This window comes from Esox lucius, chromosome 7 (genome assembly GCF_011004845.1).
Source record: "Esox lucius isolate fEsoLuc1 chromosome 7, fEsoLuc1.pri, whole genome shotgun sequence".
Taxonomy (NCBI): Eukaryota; Metazoa; Chordata; class Actinopteri; order Esociformes; family Esocidae; genus Esox; species Esox lucius.
Window position 1 is genome coordinate 11275066 of NC_047575.1, and position 26990 is coordinate 11302055.

Below are 26990 nucleotides of genomic sequence, written 5' to 3' on the forward strand. Positions count from 1 at the left end.
GACTTCTTCAGAACAAATGGTTCCATTCGACTTCATTTTGACAATGTCTGAACAGTGCCGACTGTTCAATTCCCCATATTAAGAATGTTTTGCGTTGCAAGACTTTTACCGAATAGTTTCAATAGGAAGAAGAGGATTGAAGCATCAAAAAAATTGTCAGAAATCCATACACCTGATGCCATGCCAAGTGTTCCAAAACATATTCCATATGGTGTAGCAGTCAAACGTTTTGCCTTTAAATAGAAAAGATACATATTAAGGTTTATACTGGTGTTGAGATCATGATTTTGGGATGTCTCATACTCCCTCATTCTTACAAAAGCCTAATCAAGGGGTATGTCATTTCACATTGTATGCCTTGATTGTTGTCATCATGTACTGCCCAAATGATGTATCCTGATCAAAGTTATTTCCTATCCTGTTAATGAATGTTAATCATGATCAACGGTAAGAAATGAATGTGTGCGAACCTAGCCTACATTGACTGAAATGATCAAGGGTGTAATCTTGAGTATACTGTAATTGATATTCTGTTACCAGTAAATGTTCTCCTGGATATCAAGATATAGTTGAGAAGTAGACCAAGAGTTTAGTCTTGGGTGAAACTAATTGAATAAATGTAGATGTGGGAATGCCGGTTACTTTGTTTCATTGTTGGAGAAAACAAAGGAAGATGGCATTAGAATTTGGCGCCAGTTCTCCTGAGACACTGAAGAAATTACACTTTGCAACAATGTAAAGTAGTGAGTGTACAGCTTGTATAACAGTGTACATTTGCTGTCCCCTCAAAATAACTCAACACACATTAATGTCTAAACCTCACATGAACAGATATAATCAAATATTTACAAAAATGTGAGGGGTGTACTCACTTTTGTGAGATCCTGTACATCAACAAGAAACAAGAGAGCCTTTTATCATCGGTACTAGTTGTTTTTCATAAACATGATACCTTTGGATGAAATTTAAAGCATCCATGAGTCCAAAAATGTAAAGAATAGAGACCTCTTAGTGGGTGTGGGTAAAAATATTCCTGTAATACTCTGCCCATCTCTGGTTTCTCATAATCCTGCTTATTATCTGAACTCTGGCTCCAATCTCTCCCTCACCTCATTTTGTCAAACAGATGCTCAACTAATCTACAGACATTAAACAGTCGATGGCTGGCATATGGAAATACATCTCTGTGACTCCCAATCATCTGGATGTTGCCTAAAGATGATTTGCCAATGTTAATTAAGAGGAGGACATGATGAACCCATATGGGGCTGGCAGAGAGTATAACTTTAAATGACTCACTGACCTATTACAGACACTGGCATTCAACTGTATGTGACTCACTGACCTATTACAGACCCTGGCATTCAACTGTATGTGACTCACTGACCTATTACAGACCCTGGCATTCAACTGTATGTGACTCACTGACCTACTACAGACCCTGTATGCATGGGTAGGTTTACAGGGGTACAATGCCACAGAGATATATACAAGGTCTTACACTGCTATATTATTGTGCTGGGGGAGCAGGGTCAGTTCTCCTTCCCCACTAAGTTCTCCTTCTCCACCATAAATCATTGTTGATATGAGGAATGCGTTTTCTGAATTTTCCCAGTCTCCTCCCGTTTTAAACGTTAGGAGGACATGAGGTCCTGGTCCACACCCGCGGAGTACTTGGTTTGGGGGGCCCGTTGCTGTCCCTGTCCTTGTCCATCTGGTCATACTTCTGACCTAGTCTAAATTTAAATAGACTCTGGATTTAGCCCACATTGCATTTATTAATTAATATCTTAATATCTCACCCGGCACAACCAGAAGATGACTGGTCACCCCTCTGAGCCTGGGTCCTGTTCCTAAAATTCATCCTTCTTAGGGATTTCTTCCTAGCCACTGAAAATTCAACACTACTGTTGGTTGCTCCTTGGGGTTTAAGGCCGGGTGTCTCTGTAAAAGCACTTTGTGACAACTGCTGTTGTAAAAAGGGCTTAATAAAATGGATTGATTGAGATAGATTTCATGTGCAGAGAACAAAAAATAATGGACAATTTGTGCATTGATAGGTAGTATAATCTTTTCTTTAAAACCACAAAAGCTATCCAGAAGGTAGAGCTGCTGTTCTATGAAACAGTTCTGAATAAGTATGGAATAGACATGCATTTTGTTTAAATCAATTTCTGCTGCCGTCACACCCTCACAAACCTGGATGAATACGAGAAGGTTTTATTTATGTCAAAAAAATAAATAATAAATCCTGATTAGAAAACTGTTGCCCCGCCCTTGCCTGGCTGCAGTTTGTAGGTTACTGAAAGATTTCAGCTACCACAGATAAGAAGATTAGAGAGGAATTAACGTCATTCCTTTGTTATTATAGGAACAAATTGATATTTGGTTTTAATCAGAGAGAGGACAGAGATGAGAGCGGGAAGGAGAGGAAAGTAGCATAAAAATACCAGCCCGGCAGACTGCCACAGATGTAGGGGATACAGACGGGTACAACCAGGCAATGGCAACATAGAGTGGAAACCCATTTTGCGTGGCTGGAGTTGACCCCTGGATGTCTGGATCAACGCGCCGTGCGGCATGTGACAGCAGTGACGGAGTTGGATAAGACAGATCTCTCCGAGCTCTGCGTGGGTGCGCCGAGGTGGAATGGACGCCGCCGGCATATGGACGGACCGCCGGAACGGGAGAGCCGTGGCGTCCCACTGACCTCCCGGAGGACCTCTGGGAGATAGACTCGCACGCGGCGGGAGGAACTCTTGGCTGCTCCGGATCTTCCATCTCCAGACATGAACCTGGTTCTCCTGGCCTTCAGGCTGATGTGCCTGGCTTGGCTGTGGCCCGTCACGCTGCTCAACGGCAGTCACCGATCCAACAAGAGGAGGCACAAGGACGTGTACCTTGGAGAAAATGTCAAGAACAAACATGGAGGGTGAGTCTGGGGCCGGCTCCTCCGGGATTGTTGTGTCAAAGGTTCTGTTTGCTCATCTGTTCTGAATGAAACCGGTTTGTGCAAAGGTTTTGTATACACACACACACCACACACACCACACAGGTGTTACTGTTGTGTTGACCTGTTGTTTGATTGATATGGTTTGAAGGTTTATCGAAAAAGCTATTTGTAACAAGGAAGACAATACGTTTATGGTTTCACTGAAATCAATCAATATCTTTCAATTGATAAAGACAGTGAGGGTTAAGTTATCATGGTAGCAGGCATGACCTCCAATGTGTGCTGGGACAGATGTCATTACTGCAGTGGATTTTGGATAAAGGCCAGGGCAGGTGAGGTGACCAAAGAGGCTTAAAGATAACGTTGAGGTAGCATCCTGTAAGGAAGAAGCAGCTGTTTGTGGTAATTGATGGAGGATTTGTGTTGGTTAGGGGTTTGATTGACTGTTTTTATTGAAGGGGCATTCTTTTTGCAGTGATATGGGAATGAGTTGTTAATGCACACATTAGAACCAGGCGATATCAACCAAAATCTGTATTGTGATAAGTGGACCCAATTACCTCAATAACAATATATATTGTTATTGAGGTACTTCTTGATGTTAATAACACTAATTTAGTTAGCAGAATGTCTTAACTGCATTGGAATATGGCACAATTGTTTTCAGCCTTTTTTATCACAAAGTTATTGTGAAATATATTGTTAGAGGTAATTGGGTCCACTTATCGCAATACCGATTTATGTTGATATCGCCCAGCTGTTTGTGAAAATGAGTAAAGGTTAATGGATGATGGTATTCTGATGGGTTGCGGTGATGATTTAACATGTAGGGCTGGCTGCAGACATTTGGCTGGGTATTTGTCTCTACATAGCTGGCTAACATAACTTAAAACTCTTTGACCCATTGCACCCTTTTCATTAAGAGAGTATTCATAATTTTCATCTGCATGTTCTTTTTTCTTGCACTTGCCCAGGACTTTACAGTTTTGCGATTGGTACACCTGCTAAGGCAATCATCTGAAACCTAGACGCCAGACAGTTAGTGTGTCAGTGTGCTATCAAAATGAATTAGTGAAGAGCTCTCACATCATGTAAAGTGTAATATCATTTTTGGTTATAATCAAAGTACAGTGTATAAATCTTAAATGCGAACACCCAAGAGCAGTTACTGTCTTAAGTGTGTGTGTGTGTAACTGCATGTACCAGTTGGTGTTTGTATTTGTTTGAGAATAAGAGAACATTCAATATTCTGATTTGGGTCCTCTTTGCTCTTCAGACGAATTGACTTCAAGATGAAGAAGTCTGACAGCACCAAGTCCTTGCTGATAAAATCCGAACAGCTGCTCCGTATCGAGGACCATGACTTTGCAATGCGGCCCGGCTTTGGAGGTAAGACCCCTCCTCGCCCATGTCTTCTGGCTTGGTGGGTGTCATGCAATGGACGGCTTGATGTGGTGGAACACTGTGCCTGTGTGAGCTTTTCCCCAGCACGAGTTGGGTTTGACTAATTTATTCAGCCTGAACGAGAAAGGAAAAGGAAAAAAAGAAGTGGGTGGTGGTGGGTAGTGGAGCTTTATCTATATTCATTTGATGCAGATGCTGAGGTATAGAAAGTCCTTAACATGCCAAATGGTAGATGAGGAGGATTAGGTAGAATTCAGCTTTTTGAGGCAGCGCCGTGCTAGCTTGCTTCTATGCTCTCTCCTGGAGGCAAATGTAGGTTACAGTGTCATGTTTGGTAACACCTCATCACCCGAAAACTCACTGACCCAGATTGTCGGCGGAGCCTAGCAGACGATGACCGCCTCGGGCTGAGTACACAGATGTGATTTTAGAACTATCGTAATCTGGATTATGCTCCACTGTCCACGCTGTCTAAAACAATACCAAATGTAGAAGTCCTGCATGTCTGTCCAGGGCCGTAGCCTACTCGGGAAAGGTGGGTAAGATTCACGGGGCCCATGGCTTTGCAGGGCCCACTGATCCTAATAACATCAGTGTGGTCTATAATTGAGGGGGCCCAGGCATATATCTTTCCAGGGTGCCCAGTATTCCTGGTAAAGGCCCTGGGTCTTTCCAAAGCCAATAGTTACTACATACAGTCAAACTGCAGTGTTTTCTTCAGGAGATGGTCAGACAGTCCTACTGCAGTGTTTTCTTCAGAAGATGGTCAGACAGTCCAACTGCAGTGTTTTATTCAGGAGATGGTCAGACAGTCCTACTGCAGTGTTTTCTTCAGGAGATGGTCAGACAGTCCTACTGCAGTATTTTCTTCAGGAAATGGTCAGACAGCCCTTCTGCAGTGTTTTCTTCAGGAGATGATCAGACAGTCCTACTGCAGATGCTTGTAGATCACAGTGTTTGCAACACCAAGGTTGTAGATTTGATTCCCACCTGGAAGCGTAAGTTGCTCTGGATAACTCTTTCTGCAAAAGGAGGTTATTGTAAAGAACAGTTTGTGTTTATGAAGGCTTTCATGCGTGTGGTCAGTGTGTGTGGTCCCTTGTAAATAAAGTGTCTCTCCAACATTTATATACACAACATGGAGGCTATACTTTGCGCCAAACTTATATACAATACATCTTAATTGTGTTTCCAACTGGACGTTTTCCTATCTTTTCCATACTACCCCTTTGCTTTGTTTGTGGATGCGTGAAACAGCTGGAGGGATTTAATCCCTGTAACATTCCAATTAAATCAGCAGGTCACAGAGAAGGGTATGATGGAATTTGTGAACCATTTTCCACTGAAATTGCTTATCTTTCTGAAAAAGTAATTTTGATACTGCGGTTTGTTGTTGTCGCCATGAGTAAGTTAATCCTATGAAGGTAAAGATTGTAACTATATGCTGTAAGATCTACAGAAAGAGGCGGAACCAGTCAATCTGGAATCTTCTTACATTATGTAGAGACAGTGTGCAACAGTCTGTTGTATGTACGTAAGTATAAGCATGAAACCATGAGTTCCCAGTCTCATCAAATGGTCATAAGGTGAGCGTACATGATTGGTATTCATGATAGAAAGGAGATTAGCGGCATAAATGCTTTTGGTTTGGTGACACAGTTTCCCCTGTCCCTGAGTGATGAGAAGAATGCTGTGACAATGGGAGGGGAGGATTACAGCTGTGTCTCTGGGGTTATGTGGGGCCTACTAGCTTGCGGCTTTGTTTAGCACAGAACGCGTTGTCATGACCCCCTGCCTACATGGGAATGGATGGAGTAATCACAACATTGGATTTAGCTGACAGATGTCCTGCAACACTTTAACCTCTAGTGCAGCTCCAGGGGTTTCAGTATACATGCCATGACCAAGCACCAAGCATCTCCGTGACACCATTGTTTAGGTTATTCTCCTACTCACAGACTGTTTAGCTGAACCTTCATTTAATGTATAATATTTAGGTCTTAACTTATAAACCGTGCAGACGGATGATATACATACATGTGTCTTAGGTCAATAAAATCCAGCAAGGACACAATAGGTCAAAAGACCTTGCAGGGTCAGACATCCTGAAGCCTTAGATCATGACTAGTGTATGACACCACGCAATGAAGTCTGACACTCACATTGTTTCACTCGTGTAGGGGCAGCTATTCCTGTGGGCATAGATGTGCAGGTGGAGAGCATTGACAGTATATCAGAAGTCAACATGGTAAGTGTCTATAAGCTACTTCAGCTGTTTGTTTGTATGCTTGGCACCCTGCAAAATTACAATTTATATATGTTGCAAATTGCAATTTGCAGTGTGTACAATGTTTAAAATTCAAATGTGTTGTTGTTCACGATGGCCAGATGGCTAAAACTAATGTTAGCGATGGTAATGGGTTAGGGGTTCAGGTTAATCAATCCTACAAGCCTGTTCAGAGCTGTCTTCCCCTCGCTCCCTGTGAAGTGTTGTAAGTTGTGAGACAGCTGCAAGAACAGGTCACGACTTGTGACACTGCTAGACGCAAGCCTCACTTAGCTATGTTGCCATTCAAGATTCAGTCGTCTGGACATTTTGAATACATCTGCTGTTGTTTTTTAAAGAGCTGCTTCAAATGTAGTGACATTTGTTTAAAGTCAGGTAGTGACTTTTTCCACCTAAAATATTTAAGATTTTTTATTTTCTCTATGTAGCCTATTGCCAGAGTACCAAAAATCGATTCAGCTTTATTGATAGTTCAGACTTCATACACAGAGGCAACTCAATGCCCTTCAGTTGCACCCTTTTGAAGGAGACACTGCTACCAAAACTGCCCCCCTTACATTTGGTGGGGGGGTTCTTGAGTCAGGCACACTACCTTCATAATGGGGCGGTAGAAATCAGTTTGAGCATAGACTTATTGCCCCACAATCCACTCTTGACACATGCTGAGTGCAGACTACAATAGACAGAGTGGGCGGAGATGGTCTTGTAATGCAAAACTAAGTAGAACATGTTTTTCCAGCAGCTAGCCTAACAGAAAATTGAAAAATTATAAAAGGTACAGCTGTTACAACAGAGTATGTAACCTGAACAATAAGGTTAATTGTGTTCTTATTGTAATTGTACATGTCAAGTAGACATCAGCCTGAATGTGCTTCAAGTGAACATACACCGATCAGCCATAACATTATGACCACTGACAGGTAAAGTGAATAACACAGATCATCTCGTTATCATGGCATATAGGTAGCAAGTGAACATTCTGTCCTCAGAGTTGTGTTAGAAGCAGGAAAAATGGGCAAGCTTAAGGATCTGAGCAACATTGACAAGGACCAAATTGTGATCCTGGGCCTGTCGCGGTCTGGCATGGGACACAGGACACAGGCGCAGGGGATTCAAGAAACCAAAGTACTTTAATCGAGAATGACTCACAAGCAGCACAGCTGTCAACATGAACGTGCACACCAACCAGAAACACTGGGGCAGGAGAAACTTAAAATAGGGAAACAACAAAGGAGCAAACAAGGCACAGGTGTAACCAATAAAACAAAGACAAGCTACGCTCAAAAGCAGCACATGAACGAACACACACACAATGTGTTGCATATGGGGCTGCGTAGCTGCAGACCAGTCAGGGTGCCCATGCTGACCCCTGTACTGTTGAAAGCACCTACAATGGGAATGTGAGCATCAGAACTGGACCACGGAGCAATGGAAGAAGGTGGCCTGGTCTGATGAATCACGTTTTCTTTTACATCACGTGGATGGTCGGGTGCGTGTGCATCGCTTAGCTGGAGAACACATGGCACCAGGATGCACTATGGGAAGCAGGTGGAGGCAGTGTGATGCTTTGGGCAATGTTCTGCTGGGAAACCTTGGGTCCTGCCTTTCATGTGGATGTTACTTTGACACATACCACCTACATAAGCATTGTTGCGCCCTTTCATGGCAACAGTATTCCCTGATGGCATTGGCCTCTTTCACCAGAATAATGCACCCTGCCACAAAGCAAAAAATGGTTCAGGAATGGTTTGAGGAACACAACAACGAGTTCAAGGTGTTGACTTGGCCTCCAAATTCCCCAGATCTCAATCCAATCGAGCATCTTTGGGATGTGCCGGACAAACAGGTCCGATCCATAGAGGCCCCACCTCGCAACTTACAGGACTTAAAGGATCTTCTGCTAACGTCTTGGTGCCAGATACCACAGCACACCTTCAGAGGTCTAGTGGAGTCCATGCCTTGACATGTCAGGGCTGTTTTGGTGGCAAAACGGGGACCCACACAATATTAGGCAGGTGGTAATAATGTTATGGCTGATTGGTGTATAGTACCATATGTATGGTGTTTTGAAAAGGGGCTAATGTGGTTGAGTCATATTTGCAAAAGACAAAACATCCATCATAAAAACATAAATCTGCTGATGGTCCTGCTCATGGTGATTTTTTTATGAAATAACTTCATGGCAGGAATTATGCAACCATTTTGAAAAACATGATTATGTTCAGCATGATTATATCAGCAGTGCTATTACATTCAATATCAACAGATCCCAGTGCTATTGGTCCTTAATGACTTGTGAATACGTTTGAGTGTCAAACATACAAAAGGCTGTTTGCCGTCGGGTACCTGGCCGCCTGAGGCGGTTATGAACGTATTCACAATTAAATACACTGGCTTTTTATCGGAACGGATTTAGTCCTAACAATCTGTCCAATGGTTGCGAGAGGCATAAAAAATGTTGTTGGGGAATTACTTTGTTTAGACAGGTGTTTTTCTGTTATAGCGAGTTCGATTTGTATAGGGGGTGGATTGTTTGGTATGTTGATAATAAACATAATTGCACTGATTCATGTTTATACTGAACGTAACCATGGTTTTCAAAAAAGTTACATATGAACGTAATTCCTGAGAGGTATGGTTGCAAAATAATGTTGAATACACCCAGGTGTTTTTGTTGGAAAAGTAAAGATCTTCTGACTCAAAACCGATGCTACTTTTGGTGGTACAATTAAAACAATCCAAATGTTCTCAGTCAAATTATTCGTTAACAATAGGTGTAGTGAAAGCATTTTTACAAAGATGTAGTCAACCTATAGAATATATATAGTAAAGAGAATGTTGCCTGTGCCAGAGACCATCCTCTGACATTCCCAGATGAAGAGGTTTTAGATGACAGGGAGACTTACTCTGACACTCCCTGGTGTAGAGGTCTTGGATGACAGGGAGACTTCCTCTGACACTCATTGGTGTAGAGGTCTTAGATGACAGGGAGACAACCTCTGACACTCCCTGGTGTAGAGGTCTTAGATGACAGGGAGACTTCCTCTGACACTGCCTGGTGTAGAGGTCTTAGATGACAGGGAGACAACCTCTGACACTCCCTGGTGTAGAGGTCTTGGATGACAGGGAGACTTCCTCTGACACTCCCTGGTGTAGAGGTCTTAGATGACAGGGAGACTTCCTCTGACACTGCCTGGTGTAGAGGTCTTAGATGACAGGGAGACAACCTCTGACACTCCCTGGTGTAGAGGTCTTGGATGACAGGGAGACTTCCTCTGACACTCCCTGGTGTAGAGGTCTTAGATGACAGGGAGACTTCCTCTGACACTGCCTGGTGTAGAGGTCTTGGATGACAGGGAGACTTCCTCTGACACTCCCTGGTGTAGAGGTCTTAGATGACAGGGAGACTTCCTCTGACACTGCCTGGTGTAGAGGTCTTAGATGACAGGGAGACTTCCTCTGACACTGCCTGGTGTAGAGGTCTTGGATGACAGGAAGACTTCTCTCTGACACGGCCTGGTGTAGAGGTCTTAGATGACAGGGAGACAACCTCTGACACTCCCTGGTGTAGAGGTCTTAGATGACAGGGAGACTTCCTCTGACACTGCCTGGTGTAGAGGTCTTAGATGACAGGGAGACAACCTCTGACACTCCCTGGTGTAGAGGTCTTGGATGACAGGGAGACTTCCTCTGACACTCCCTGGTGTAGAGGTCTTAGATGACAGGGAGACTTCCTCTGACACTGCCTGGTGTAGAGGTCTTAGATGACAGGGAGACAACCTCTGACACTCCCTGGTGTAGAGGTCTTGGATGACAGGGAGACTTCCTCTGACACTCCCTGGTGTAGAGGTCTTAGATGACAGGGAGACTTCCTCTGACACTGCCTGGTGTAGAGGTCTTAGATGACAGGGAGACTTCCTCTGACACTGCCTGGTGTAGAGGTCTTGGATGACAGGAAGACTTCTCTCTGACACGGCCTGGTGTAGAGGTCTTGGTTGACAGCGAGCACCACAACCTGTAGTGCTTTGTGATAGGCTGGTCTAACTGCTTTCAGGGGTGCGGCTCTAGAAGTTTTCAAAGGTCAGAGGACCCTAGCCCAATCATGACAGCCACCTTGAGGGGAAAATACTACTAAATGGTTTCATCACAACTATCTGGGTATGTGTTGACCGTGTTAGTTTATTGATGATGTGGACACTAAGATAGCTCAAGCTCTCTACACTCTGTCTTTTGGTCAAAATGTTTGCTTTGCTGACATGGGAGAGATTGTTGTCCTGGCACCACACTTCCAGATCCCTGACCTCCAGTCAGTAGTCTTTATAGCTCAAGTTGACTACACCCAATAATCCAAAGTTGATATTGGATTCTGTAGCAGTTCCATAGTTGTAAAATCCCTCAAACGGTGCTTTCATTTACCACCATGTTTAAATTGGTGGAGATTATTTCTAGTTCAAAGCTGTGGGAATTAGGTTAAACCAAGTGGTCCTGTGAGTCAGCGAGCATGTAGATAAGAGAGACGAAAACCGCCTGCTTTGTGGTAGTTGGAGGAAGAAAGGAATGTATTCTTATTATATACTTTGTCATGAGGATAGAAGGATGAATGTGTTCTTCACAGGTATGTCAAAAACAAATAGACAGGAATTTCATGATTTGTGTTTCTGTGGATGGATTTTTTTTTTTTAAAGGGAAGGTGGCCCTCTTACCAAGTATCAACACAAGTATGTCAGAGACACAGATCGTGTCAAAATATGGTTCCCTATAACTCCCAAAATAGTTATGTTTTGGGGTTTTAAAAAAAAGTATAAACTTACTTTTGGTATATCTAAAAATCACTATTGGTACCATCATGAAGAGGGTCCACTGAGTAGAGTATCACTTGCTAGCTAGCTGGCTAAAGTTACACACAAGCCATACATTCTGCTATTGTGTATACCTTTATTGGAATTGACCTAAAATGGATTTTACGAATGGTGGAGAAAATCCCTCAATCACTTGCCAAACAGATTCAGACAGCATACACCAAGTACGATAGTTTAAAATCACACCATCCGTCATCTACTCAGTGAACAAGGGTTTTATGGTAGAAGATCAAATGCTGATAGAGAGACAGTAGACAGACTGCAATTCGCTAAAACAAACCTTAACGTGTTAACATTCCACATTACTTCCAGGACAACCTCCTGTGGACAGATGAGACCAAATTAGAGCTTTTTGGTTAAGCACACCATCTATTATGATTAAAGAAAACAAAAAGAACATTTCAAAGAAAACCACATTTCCCACTGTCAAACATGGAAGAGGTGTGTGCCATGAACACATAAATGGAATCATGAGAATATCAAGGCTTTTTGGAGTGTGATGTCGAACCCAGTGTCAGAAAGCTGGGTCTCCATCAAAGGTCATCGGTCTTCCAACAGGACAGTGACCCAAAACACACTTCAAAAAGCAGACAGGAATGGTTCTAGACGAATCACTGGACTATTCTGAAGTAGGAAGTACTGAAAATCTGTGGAAAGAATACAACAATTAGGAGAAGGCACCCTTAAAATTTGGGAGAACAGGAGTAGTTTGCACAAGAATAGTGGGACAAACTTCCATGAATCCCATTCATAGATGTCACTTGAAAAAAAACTAAGATGAGGCATAATATTTTGCATTGGGCCTTTTGATGTGTATACTACTGCAGATCCATGTACAACTCTGTTTCCAAAACTCTAGGGACGCTGCGTAAAATGCTAATAAAAATACAATGCAATGATGTGCAAATCATTTATCCCCATATTGAATTGAAAATTTTACAAAAACAACATATAAAATGTTGGAACTGAGTCATTTTATTGTTTTTGGAAATACTAATGTCCATTTTAAATTTGATGCCAGCAACATTTTTCAAATAAGTTGGGACAGGGGCATGTTTACCACTGTGTTGCATTGCCTCTTCTTTAAACAGTACTCTGTAAGTGTTTGGGCACTGAGGAGACAAATTGAAATGTATTCCCCTTCTTGCTTGATATATATATCAGCTGCTCAACAGTTCAGGGTCTCTTTTGTTGGATTTTTTGTTACATAATGCGCCAAATGTTTTCAGTGGGTGACAGGTCTGGACTGCAGGCAGGCCAGTTTTGACTTTTTACTATGGAGCCATGTTGTTGTAATACATGCAGAATGTGGTTTGGCATTGTCATGCTTTTCAAGGCCTTCCCTGAAAAATATTTTGAAAACTTGTATATATTGTTCAGCATTAATGCTGCCTTCACAGATGTGCCAGTCACCCATGCCATGTGTACTAACGCACCTCCAGACCATCACATATGCTGGCTTTTGAACTGTGCGCTAATAACAAACTGGATGTCCCTCTCCTCTGTAGTCCGGAGGACGTGGCATCCATGATTCATCAGACCACAGGGCAGTTTTGCACTTCTCCTCAGTCCTTCTTAAATGAGCTTGGGCCCAGAGAAGGCGGTGGTTGTTCTGGATCTAGTTTATATCTGGTTTCTTCTTTGCATGGATGAGTTTTAATTTGTAGTTGTAGATGTAGTGACGTACTGTGTTCACAGACAATGGGTTTCGGAAGTGTTCCTGAGCCCATGCAGTGATGTCCACTACAGAATCATGTCTGTTTTTAATGCAGTGTCGTCTGAGGGCCCAAAGATCACGGCCATCCAGTACTGGTTTTCGGCCTTATCCCTTGTATACAGATATTTCTCAGGATTCTCTGAATCTTTTGATATTATATACCGTATATTATGAGATCCCCAAGCAATTTTATGTTGAGATATGTTATTCTTCAATTGTTTGCCTGTGCAGTCTTTCACAGCATGGTGAACCCCTCCCCATCCTCACTTCTGACAGACGTATCCTCTCCGGAATTACCTTTTAATATGCAATCATGTTACTGACCTGTTGCCAAGTTAGTTTTAGCATTACAAAATGTTCCAGTCTTTTGTTGCCTCTGTCCCAACTTTTTTTTACGTGTTGCTGGCATCAAATTCAATGTATGCATGCATTTTCCAAGAAACAAATAAAGGACACATTTTCAACATTTGATATGTTGTCTTTGTTCTATTTTCTATTGAATATAGGGTTTAAATGATTTGCACATCATTGCATTATGTTTTTATTTACATTTAACGCAGCTTCCCAACTTTTTTGGATACAGGGATGTAATTACATATGGTTATGCTAAATGCTATGTACCCTTTAAGTAACGTCCTGTTTTGTGTAACCTAACCAAATGTGACATACACATTTAAGTGTCCAGATTTATGTTTAATATTTATCTACTCAATGAGATCAGGCTGTTAATACTGTCCCTCAAAAAGATAGTGGGGGTACCTGCATATTTAGTTAATCTATAATCTACAATGAAAACATCATGAACAACAACAATATCACTGTGACCACATCAAAACTTCATGACCTGTCTGTCCCTCTTGAACCTGCATACATAGAATCTTTGTGAATTATTCTTGAAATGCAAGTCTTACTTCCATCATTTCCGCAATGACTAACATTTTGAATAATGTAACAGTGTCCATTAGGCCTGAGTTTTGGTGGTGTGTCTGTATAGGACTTCACCATGACTCTGTACTTGAGACACTACTGGCAGGACGATCGGCTGGCCTTCCCTTCCAGTAGCAACCGGAGCCGGACCTTTGACGCTCGGCTAGTTAAGAAGATCTGGGTGCCGGACGTTTTCTTTGTCCACTCCAAACGTTCTTTCATCCATGACACAACAATGGAGAATATCATGCTGCGGGTGTACCCTGACGGCAACATCCTCTACAGTGTCAGGTACACACAGCAGATGTCCTTCTCTGCTGGGAGCACAAGGCATAGTGTTTTTGTAATGGCTGGCTAAATGACTTTAATACTTTTAAGCTTTACTTCACATGTTTGCTTGCAGGTACTGCTTAGGGCACAGATGACACACTAGATGAGGACAGTTTGTTTACTGATGATTTACAGGGCATGGAATAGCATGGCACAGACTACGAAGTACATGGGCTAAATCATATTAATGATTCGGTCAACAGATTATGATGACCAATGTTTGTTAAAGGGTTGGAAATAATGGGTACACTAGTGAATTGTAGAGATGACATATACCACAGTCCAACTCACACGTTGTACTAAACTATACTGTAATGGCACATGACAATACCATGGAAAAAACAGGACAGCAGTTGCACTTAAGATCAGGTGGGGCTGCAGCATATGAATTGGTACCACCATCTTAAGGAGCCGCAGCTGGTTAATGCCTCATTTAAGGGGATATCTTTATGTATATCTGGATATTTGATATTTCAAGCCACAAAGAGTCGAGTTCCTCTATGTACTCATGTCTTTCACTGGCTGCATATACAGAGCAAAGACATTCTCTGTAATGGGACCGTTACTGTTACTCACAAGGGAAGCAACAAACTAGTTTGCTATCCAACAAATGTACAATAGCTAGCTCGCTAAATCATTTTGAGTCCTTTATTCATCCCCCATCTGCATTCCATTGACCTATTTACAGCATTTATTAGCTGATGTCAGCAAGATGATTTGAACATATTTCCAAAATTAATTGGTATGTAACATTCGCATATCTTTTTGAATGATTCTATTTCTGTTCACAGGTTATCTCCATGTATGATATTCAGAATAATCCTGAAAGACACCTGGATTCAGAATGTGTTAGGATAGGGTCCTTGTACACAAACCCCCAAATAAGCAATAGAAACTGTCTGTGTTTTCTTGAGTATAAAAAACGTGTTCAAATATTTCCTGAACGTATTGTACAGATTCTGATATGGAACTCAGCTAAGAGAATTTCAGACTCAGTATTGCCATTTGAATTCATTACAAAAGCAGATAGATATTAGAAGTAGTCAGTGCTTCATATATGAAAAAAATATATATTTTGAATGCAGCACTGGGTAACTGTTGCACAACAAAGCGTGGGTTAATAATTCTACCCAGCAAGGTCATGTTCTTTAAAACCAGTACCATGGGTTCAGGGACTGAACCAGCTGCTTGGTAAATTAGAGTATATTTCTGGTTTAAAACCACCCAGTATCCTATGGTAGTGAGATAAACCCAACACACTAGGTTGTGGGAATTACCCAGCAGCTGGGAATGTTTTTATTTAATCCCTGGATAATTTCCAGTGTCATCCTTTTTTCGATTTTTCCATGCCTATTTTTGCATTCCCTGCCACGAGCATTTGTGTCTTTCAACCCAAAATTTTAAAAGAAGTGCATTACATATTACAGAAAATTCAGTGCTTTTCCATCTGATGACCAAAATAGGTTACCACTGTATTCTGTTTTCTCCTGTTGCTATGTTATTGCGTCTCTTATTGGTTTTCCACTGTTTTTTAGGATCACCGTGACGGCTCTTTGCGCCATGGACTTCAGTAGTTTTCCTTTGGACACGCAGAATTGCTCTCTGGAACTGGAGAGCTGTGAGTATAACGAGAGAAGAGGGTATATGGCTACCTGGGTGTGGTCTCCTCACATGTACACAGCACTTACATACCAGACATGTACACAGCACTTACATACCAGACATGTACACAGCACTTACATACCAGACATGTACACAGCACTTACATACCAGACATGTACACAACACTTAACATACCAGACATGTACACAACACTTACATACCAGACAAGTACACAATACTTACATACCAGACAAGTACACAATACTTACATACCAGACAAGTACACAACACTTACATACCAGACAAGTACACAACACTTACATACCAGACAAGTACACAACACTTACATACCAGACAAGTACACAACACTTATATACCAGACAAGTACACAACACTTATATACCAGACAAGTACACAACACTTATATACCAGACATGTACACAACACTTATATACCAGACATGTACACAACACTTAACATACCAGACATGTACACAACACTTAACATACCAGACATGTACACAACACTTAACATACCAGACATGTACACAACACTTAACATACCAGACATGTACAATCCCGTTGCCAGAAAAGTTGTGATGTTGCGTAAAAATGAAAATAAAAACAGAATGAAATTATATGCAAATAACTTTCCTCTATATTTAATTGAAAATAGTACAAAGACAACATATCAAATGTTGAAACTGAGTCATTTTATTGTTTTTGAAAATATAAATGCCCATTTTGAATTTGAAGCTAGCAACACATTTCAAAAGAGTTGGGACAGGGACATGTTTAGCACTGTGTTGCATCACCTCTTCTATTAACAATATTCTGTAAGCGTTTGGGAAATAAGCAGACCAATTGCTGTAGTTTTGAAAGTGAAATGTTTCCCATTCTTGCTTGATATTGGATTTCAGCTGCTCAACAGTTTGGGGTCTCCTTTATTTTATTTTTCATAATGCGGCTAAGCCCCAGATGTATTGTAATCCTAGCAACGCCTCTGGCGGGCATCTAATTTAAAGTGGGAATATATTTTTAAAGATACAATCAAATGTCTCATTTTCAACATTTGATATGTTGTCTTTGTACAATTTTCTATTGATTACAGGGTTTAAATGATTTGCAGAAATCATTGCATCCAGTTTTTAAAAATATTTTACACAGTGTCCCAACTCTTTTGGCAACGGGGTTATACATTAAACACAACAAACACTTAAAACACTTCAGTGGACCCTCCTTTTTCCCCATAGATTAATACTTGTAATCCATGGCCAGGTCAGTTTCTCTATAATACATGTCCTTTTGACGCAGGAATTACAAGGGATTAAAAATCCTGTTCAGCCTTAAATGGTACTGGAGCTACAATCAAATTGAAGTCAGTCATTTCTCATCAAATACATTCTAGTACACTGATGTTGCAATTGTCATGATTGTGTTAAACCAAAACTCAGGATACAGTGTACCTTACCCAGATTAGAACACAGCCAGACAGATGAACAGATGCACAAAGACACAGATGGACAGACAGACATGCATACACAGGTGCGCCCGCCCGCGCGTGCACACAAACTCACACACAGATGCATGGGCTTGATCTCAGAGGGGTGCTAGCATTGAAACTCAGTGTCTCCGCTCCTCTGACGGTCATGGCCATGATTCTTCTAAGAGAATCCCCCTGTTCTCTCTTCTCTTGAAGACGCGTACAATGAAAACGACCTCATGCTCTACTGGAAGAACGGGAACGATTCATTAAGGACTGACGAGATCGTGCTCTCGCAGTTTTTTATTGAAGAATTTCATCCTTCCTTCGGGCTTGCCTTCTACAGCAGCACCGGTATGTGTTGTTGCGTTTCCCCCGAGGCACTGGACCCAAAGTGTGGTTCCTCTGTCCCCCTCAGTCACCCAGCTAGTTACTGGCTTTTCTTAATCACATACAAGCATTTATTGGAAATTACGTGCAAACCACAAGAACAGTAGTCGAATGCTTAAATGCGTTTTCAGGATGCCTGATTTATGTCACTGGCTTGCAAATCTTAGAAAAACTTTTGCTTATCTTTTATACACAAATCAAGTCATGAATTAACATAAACTTCAATGTAGCATTTTGTTCACAGAATGTCAAAATGTTGATTTTATGAGAATAGCAATTAATAAAGTGTACTACACTACATATATATGTTTTATTATTAGTTGGGTTTAGATAGGTATAGTACTGGAAAGGACCCAGTGAATGCGTGCCTTCCAGAATTATTTGCACCCTAGGTAAATATGAACAAAAAACATCTGTGAACAAAGTTTTTATTATCTGCTGAATTCTACACTAAAAATGTTCAGAAGAATCTAAGCATTTATTTGGGTGAAAAAGGCAGACAGGTTTAGGCCTAAAATCTCCTGGTACTTGATGGAGCACACGGATCTGCCACCATAGGGAATTCCCATGATGCTAACATTTCTGAATGACCATGGCTCTTATTACGCCAAACCCATCTTGTTGGCACGAAGGTGATGTCTTATTGTAGATTTGAATACTTGGTGACCCCAAGATGTGAACAACCTCTGCAACTGTGATCTTGGGTGATTTTTTTGCCACTTACACCGTCCTTCTCACTGTGCATTGGGGCAAAATACACAAGCATCCTCTAATAGGCAGGTTCAGCACAGCTCCAGTGGTTTTACATTTCTTATTCATTGTCCTAATTGTGGAGATGGGTATTTTCAGCCTAGTAACTACATTGGATATAAAAAGTATATACACCCATGTTAAAATGCCAGGATATTGTGATGTGAAAGAATGAGACAAAGATAAATCATGTCAGAACTTTAACCACTTTTAATGTTACCTATAATGTGAACAATTCAATTGAAAAACAAACTGAAATCTTCAAGGGGGAAAAAAGAAAAAGAAAAACCTTACAATAACCTGGTTGCATAAATGTGCACAGCCTCTTATAACTGGGGATGTGGCTGTGTTCAGAATTAACCAATCACATTCAAACTTATGTTAAATAGAAGTCATTACACACCTGCCATCATTTAAAATGACTCTGATTAATCACAAATAAAGTTCAGTAGTTCTAAGAGGATTTTCCTGCCATTTTCTTAGTTGCATCTCAGAGCAAAAGCCTTGGTCCGCAGAGTGCTTCAAAAGCATTAGAGGGATCTCATTGTTGAAAGATATCAGTCAGGAGAAGGGTACAAAATAATTTCCAAAGCATTAGATATACCGTGGAACACAGTGAAGTCAGTCATCATCAAGTGGAGAAAATATGGCACAACAGAGACATTACCAAGAACTGGACGTCCCTCCAAAATTGATGAAAAGACGAGAAGAAAACAGGTCAGGGAGGCTTCCAAAAGGCCTACAGCAACATTAAAGGAACTGCAGGAATGTCTGGCAAGTACAGGCTGTGTGCTACATGTGACAACAATCTCCTGTATTCTTCATATGAATGGGGTAGGGTGGCGAAACGAAGGCCTTTTCTTAAAAAACAACAACATCCAAGCCTGGCTGAAGTTTGCAAAAGCATGTGGGAAATGTGTTATGGTCTGATGAAACCAATGTTGAACTTTTTGGCCTTAATTCCAAAAGGTATGTTTGGTGCAAAAACAACACTGCACATTCCCCAAAGAACACCATACCCACAATGAAGCATGGTGGTGGCAACATCATGCTTTGGGGCTCTTTTTCTTCAGCTGGAACCAGGCCTTAGTCAGGGTGAAGGGAATTATGAACAGTCAAGATGTGCCATGCTAATAGACTCCTACCCCAAAAGACTGAGTGCTGTAATAAAATCAACAGGTGCTTCAACAAAGTATTAGTTTAAGGGTGTGCACAATTATGTAACCAGGTTTTATTTTTATTTTTCCCCCTCAAAGATTTCAGTTTGTTTTTCAATTGAATTGTTCAAGTTAGAGGTCACATTAAAGGTGGAAAAAGTTCTGACAGGATTTATCTTTGTCTCATTCTTTTACATCACAAGAACCTGGCATTTTAACAGGGGTGTGTAGACTTTTTATATTCACTGTATGTTTTCATAGCCATTGCCTGATTTTAGAAGGTGTCCATCCTTTTATCTTATTTAGTTCATATGTTCTCTGGCCTTTCTCATACTTATGGATAAATAAGGGAGTTTAGCATACAGTGGGGAGAACAAGTATTTGATACACTGCCGATTTTGCAGGTTTTCCCAATTACAAAGCATGTAAAAGTCTGTAATTTTTATCATAGGTACTTTTCAAAAATCCAGAAAATCACATTGTATGATTTTTAAGTAATTAATTTGCATTTTATTGCATGACATAAGTATTTGATACATCAGAAAAGCAGAACTTCATATTTGGTACAGAAACCTTTGTTTGCAATTACAGAGATCATACATTTCCTGTAGTTCTTGACCAGGTTTGCACACACTGCAGCAGGGATTTTGGCCCATTCCTCCATACAGACCTTCTCCAGATCCTTCAGGTTTCGGGGCTGTCACTGGGCAATATGGACTTTCAGCTCCCTCCAAAGATTTTCTATTGGGTTCAGGTCTGGAGACTGGCTAGGCCACTCCAGGACCTTGAGATACTTCTTACAGAGCCACTCCTTAGTTGCCCTGGCTGTGTGTTTTGGGTCGTTGTCATGCTGGCAACAACCCAAAGATCTTGTTGGCCAACCTATGATAAAAATTACGGACCTCTACATGCTTTGTAACTGGGAAAACCTGCAAAATTGGCAATGTATCAAATACTTGTTTTCCCCACTGTATGTGTCACCTGATATTTATACCTCAGTGTAACAGGATGTCATGGATGGAACTTAAGAGTTCATAGAATTTTATAGGGTGGCATGGCTATTGATGACGATATTTCTTTGAAAAAATTTGAATCAATATATACAGCTCCGGAAAAAATGAAGAGATCACTACAACTTCTTCTTTCCTTTTCCAAAAAAGTCAAAAAGGAATGTTTTGAGTGAGGAACAGAAGGGTTAAAATTAAGAGACCACTACAAATTGACCACTTCTGTAACAGTGGCGGTAGTGGAGGAACCAGGCGCAGGCGAATACACTCTGTGTAGGGTTTTTAAAGAAAATCAAACACGGGCATACAAAAACAAACTTAAAGAAAACAAAGGGTCTGAATCTTTAGCCAGCAAAACAGAAACACTCACCGGTTACATGTGACACACAGACAGCACCAACAATAATGATCGACAAATGTGGGGAGCAGAGGGGAAACATTTAAACACTAACGAGATGTTTGGGACCTGGTGTGAATAGTTGAAGACGTGACAGGAAGACAAGTCCGGGATGTGTTTGTGGAGTGATGGGAATCGGAGGTGTACGGGACGGTGGCAGTGATTCTCACCACACCGTGACAACTTCTGTTCCTCACTCAAAACTTTCCTTTTAAACTTTTTTAGAAAGGAAAGAAAAAGGTGCAGTGGTCTCTTAATTTTTCCCGGAGCTGTATATATAAATACACGGGTACTGGATTGTATCATAAGTGTATTATATCAGATAAAAAAGTTTACTTCTGATTTAATATAGTAGTGAACACAAAAAAACTGATTTGCAGGAGGGGTTCACATTCTTTCAAGCAGCACTGTATATTGAGATATATATATATAATATATTAGTCAAGGTTTAAACCATTTAATTGAGACTAAATAGTAGAACATTTTTGATTGTGCATCCATAGGTTCTCTCTTATCTCAGTGAATGTCAGGCAAAAAAGGAGGATCTTTAAAATGAACACATTTCTCTCCACCCTGTGGAAACATAGGTAGAATTGTTCATTTGGGCAATTACAATGCAATCACCTTTGCTTATTTTCTTTTGGAAATGTTGTTTCTGCTTCATTGGAAAGTTAACAAATCTCTAGTATACGATTTTACGATTATTAAATCCTTTTGGATAGTATACGTTATCCATCGTGTATTCTTAAATAGTAGTATCTCTTAAAAAGTAGTATCATCATGATTTAGTGAAAGGAAAAAAAGGAAAACATTTCCTGTTTTGCAAACTACCACATAGTTCTGTTTCTTGTGCACACTTTTGAAAATGATCAACATTTTCCAAGAAATGCTTAGACGCAATTGAGAAAAACAGTATTACATAACTAAACTTTTCGGCAAGGGCCGAGCCAACATCCCAAACCCTCCTCCTGATTCCACTTTGCCAGTCTGAGGAGAGTGACAGTGAGGGAGATTTTCCTCCACAGAATGCTAGAGTGGAATCCTGCCCAACCAGAACTGTTGTAGATCTGGTTTTTGTTACATCACTGTAGTTTCAAATGAATTCCTTCCTGGGTTTCTTAAATAGGGCGGTGCATTTCCACAGAGAAAATACAGATAACACATCTCTTTCTTTCTTTTCCCCTTCATTCTCCCTCTCACTCTCTCCTGTTTACTTTTCAGGTTGGTACAACAGGCTTTACATAAACTTCATCCTCAGGAGGCATATCTTCTTTTTCATGCTGCAGACCTATTTTCCCACCATGCTGATGGTGATGCTTTCCTGGGTGTCCTTCTGGATTGACAGGAGGGCTGTGCCCGCCCGGGTGTCACTGGGTACAGTACCGATACTCTCACTAACCTGTGTGTGTTTGGAGGAAATCTAAAAAAAAAAAAAAAAATGCAAACCCTTAGCTAAGTAGAACCAAAAAGCCAACAAACTTAATGCATCTCTGTGAAATAAATAGAGGATTGCCACTTTTCCTTGCTCTTTGACATGTCTGTTTGTTTACCAAAAGCTGAAGCAGCGAAGTTTATCTGACAATTATCTATTGTGTTTGCTCTGTGAATGGAGATTACATGCCCCTCCCATCGGAGGACACCTGAAACTGAGCACTGTGACAGAATCATTCAGTGACCTGTTTCAGGCACAGCATGTACCTGTGAGAGCATGCCTGTGTCTGTTTGAAAAGAAGAGACAAGAAAGGGAGTGAGTGAGATTAAAGGTAGACGAGAAAGCAACTGCTGCCCTCAGATTTGTGAATAGATGTTGACTTAGACTATGTAGCAGGCGAGGAGAGGGTGTGGAGCATGCTTCACCCTGTAAATAGCGCAGTGGGATCATGATGCCGTAACAAAGACTGGCCTAATTTCCTTCTCCAACTCAACCCAAGGAAATTGGTGCGTTTACAGCCCCATTCAGAGAGCCGCGAGAGAGGAATATTCTGTTACCAGAGAAAAATGTCCCATTATATACACTTTCCAGACACTTTCACAGTTTTCCCTAGATGTTGTTTGTCATTCCATCCATTAATGGTAATAACCAACATGGTAATACACCCCAAAAAAAATCCCTGCATTTGCCTCAATCTTTTTTTCACAACAAAGGCCACATGGTTGCATAGGCCAATTACATTGTACTATTCATTTTAAAGGTGAATGAAGGCATTGAAAGAAAACAGGTTTGATGGAAATGATACCTTATCAACGGATTTCCCTCTTTTCCTTTCCAGGCATAACCACAGTTCTGACCATGTCCACCATCATCACAGGGGTGTCAGCCTCTATGCCTCAGGTGTCTTATGTAAAAGCTGTGGACATCTACCTGTGGGCCAGCTTCCTGTTCGTCTTCCTGTCCGTCATCGAGTATGCCGCTGTCAATTACTTTACCACCGTCGAGGAGATGAAGAAGCTCAAGAGGGGAAAGGTCATTGTCACTAATGCAGTACAGTTAATTGCAAAAGTATTCAGATACCTGACTGATTCTATCATTTTATGACTTTACAATTCGTACATTTAAATGTTGATATTTTTTATATATTATTTTCAAACAATGACACTTATAATACATTATTGTAAGGTCACATTGTTTTTATGTTGGGAAATATTTGCAAGAAAGATTTACAAAAATTATAAAAGTCAAAAAACAATTAATAGATTAGTGTACAAAATAATATCCAAATGTTTGAACATCCCAATGAGCATAGCTGGAAGAACAATCACAAAGAGGAAGCTGCATCACACCCTCCAGGTACTGCCAAGAAAAGGTGTTCCCTCAAAACTCAGTGCTCAAAGAAAAAGGAGACTTATAATCCACACAGAGGCAAACAATTACTTTGAAGGAACTACAGAGTTCAGTAGCTGGAAGTGGAATAATGGTTCACTTGTCCACCCTATCAGGAGCTCTGCATAAAACTGACCTGTACTGGAAGATAGCGAGAATGAATTTGTTACACAAAAAGGACCATATGACATCTGAGTGACCCAGCTCTGATGTAGGCCTTATGCTTACACCACACTGTGATCTATTTGCCCAGAACTCAAGTGCTATGTATGGCCAGAGCTGAACACTCCACAAGTCTCTAAACACACCATCTCTACACTGAAGTATGGTTTTGGCAGCATCATGCTGTGGGGATACTTCACATCAGCAGGAGCTGGGCATCTCCTTACAATTGAAGGAAGAACAGATTGAGCAAAACACTGAGACATAATGCAAGCAAACCTGCTTAAGTCTGCTAAAAAATAAATTTAGGGTGGAAGGATTACCTTTCAGCAGGACCAAGATCCCAAGTACAAGGCCAAATCAACATTGGAGTGGATTAAAAACAAAGAGGTCTTGCAGTGGCTCTGTCAAAGTCCTGATGACAATCCAATTACTTTTAGAAGCTATGTCTCTTTGAAAATGGTGGTCAATAAGTGTCTTCCAACTGACCTGAACAATTTGGAACAAATCAGCTGAGAACATTGGGCCAAAATCACAAAGCTAGTACATACTGTGCCTTGCAAAAGTATTTACCCCCATGGCATTTTTCCTATTTCGTTGTCTTACAACCTGGAATCAAAATATATAGTCTTTTTTTTGGGGGGGGGGGGGCATCGAATGATTTACACATTTCTACCACTGAAGATGACTACTTAGCATTTTAAATACGAAATTTGGCTACCAAGATTTGTGCGCGAGGCAGTGTGGGATACCTGGCAGTGCAAAGCTAGCGTGAGAGACACAGGAAAATAGATCTCCCCTCTATAATAGGCAAATTTGAGACCCATTTCACTGGCCGTGTTGGGTGATCAGAAAAGCTGTGCTGTTCCTCCTTTCCGCATTATCACTGAGAAAATATCACTGTCCGTTATAAAAAAAAATCAAACTGAATGATATTTCAATGTACTGTTTGTGGAGTTAAGTGAGAGAATTGGTCAGGGGGTTGAATTATTATTCAAGGCAATGTATGTGTGGTTAGTTTACATATCGCTGCTACCACAAAGCCATAGCCAAAATATGGGCATCAAAGTATGCTATGACCATAGCGTACCCAAAACATCATGAGAGTGCGAAGGCATCGCTAATCCACCAATGAGGCAATTCGCATTTTAAAGTGGTACATTTTCTTCTTCACCTTTGACTGATCTCCTCCTAATGATTGGTTGAACACGACTCCAAAAGGGTCATTAGATGGTATCTGTCAGTGAGTTTGGAAGTCTAAGGAAGTTGATTACTTTACGTGGCTCTTGATGGTTCTGCCCATGTAAAAATGCACTTCTCAGTGGCAGTGCTTCCCAAACCTGTTGCTTTGAAAAAAAATTTTTTTTGGCTTTTACTCTTGAAAGTCATAACAGTGCCATTTGAAAAGTGGCTATTGTATCACCAGTTTTCCTTGTCATGCCAGTTATTGCAAAATTTAAATAATATAGATGTCCCTAACTAGTTAGCCCATGTCAGCTAGTTCCAGACCAATTTTTTGAGTCAATCAGAAATAGGATCAACACATCGTGGTTAAGGGTAGATACCTGTTGGAAATTAGCTTTGAACTGCTACATTTACTGTCCACCATATGGCAAAATACATTGACTTACAGGGAATAAGCATCATGCAAAACAAAAAGACAAAAAATCCCAATGATGAAATGAAGCTTCTTTGGGAACCCCTGCATGGTGATCAGTATGACAGTTACTGTGGCTGTATCGCCCCCTACTGGTCTTTAAGTGGTCCACCAGAGAATCATTCTGCCTCTTTTTAACTCCACAGATCACTGATGATTTCAACGCTACTCAAAACATGGCCTTTGATGGATGTTACCATGACAATGACATTGACCTGATGCCCTTCCAGGAGCTGCCCAGCACACCTAACACAGATCCAAGTCGGGCGGCCACGTCCAGGAACTCAACCGCAGAGCCCACACCATCAGAGGGCACCAGGTTACGGCGCAAAAAGTCCATCAAACACAACCTCAGCTTCATAATGAGTAACAGCTACATGATTGACTCATACTCCAGAATCATCTTCCCCATGACATACCTGCTGTTCAACATTATCTACTGGAGTTTATACTCATGAGCTTTAGACACACTATCAGCCCAGCTGCAGTTCCCATCCGCATCTAGTGGAGTTTCCTCTGTACTAAGAACTATTGACAGAACTATACAACAGAACTTTACAACTGTTCATTTTCTGATAGGTTATTCACGCCAACAACATCAAGCCATTTTATTCTGTCACCCACTGGATTATGACCTTAACCAATGGTGTCTACTGAAGTGCATTGTGGGAGTTTTGGACATTCAAGCTCTCCTGTGTGAGGGAAGATTCAAGCTCTACTGTGGAGGCCGTTTCCTGAGAATGTTTCTGTAATGCACCGTTGCTTTTTATTTGCCGGTTTATATAGTTACTGTGTAGTGTAAATTTAAATGTACATGAAAATGAATGTGCACGTGTATGTTTCACATTGGTTTATATAACCAACAAAATAATACCATATTAGCTTAAAATACATTTAATGTAATTCATACATATTTTGTTATTGGTGAAATAATATTTAATTATACAGCTATTATTGTGATGCCTCATTAAAAAAATTAAATTAACATATCTCATGACAATATCTACTACTAAAGCAGCATTAACATTTTAATGTTATTAAATATATTTAATACAAATAAAAAAGAATACGAAACACTGTCACATAGG

The 26990-nt window shown here is 40.8% G+C and overlaps 1 protein-coding gene across 1 annotated transcript; it reads left to right on the forward strand.

Moving 5' to 3' along the window:
- The first annotated feature begins 2367 nt into the window (after nt 1–2367).
- On the forward strand, nt 2368–26887 carry gabrr3a (gamma-aminobutyric acid type A receptor subunit rho3a). The gene is made up of 9 exons (XM_010899910.3): nt 2368–2932; nt 4230–4342; nt 6538–6605; nt 14215–14438; nt 16013–16095; nt 17778–17915; nt 22484–22636; nt 23533–23726; nt 26049–26887. The coding sequence occupies exons 1-9, from the start codon at nt 2790–2792 to the stop codon at nt 26358–26360; spliced, it is 1428 nt and encodes a 475-aa protein (XP_010898212.1). The 5' UTR covers nt 2368–2789; the 3' UTR covers nt 26361–26887.
- The last annotated feature ends 103 nt before the right edge of the window (nt 26888–26990 follow it).

Bases quoted from the DNA above. Each gene is read 5' to 3' on its own strand.
- gabrr3a (XM_010899910.3), top strand. From the start codon at position 2,790: ATGAACCTGGTTCTCCTGGCCTTCAGGCTGATGTGCCTGGCTTGGCTG. The intron at 2,933-4,229 runs GTGAGTCTGGGG...TTTGCTCTTCAG, and splicing joins GTCAAGAACAAACATGGAGG to ACGAATTGACTTCAAGATGA. The intron at 14,439-16,012 runs GTACACACAGCA...ACTGTTTTTTAG, and splicing joins AACATCCTCTACAGTGTCAG to GATCACCGTGACGGCTCTTT.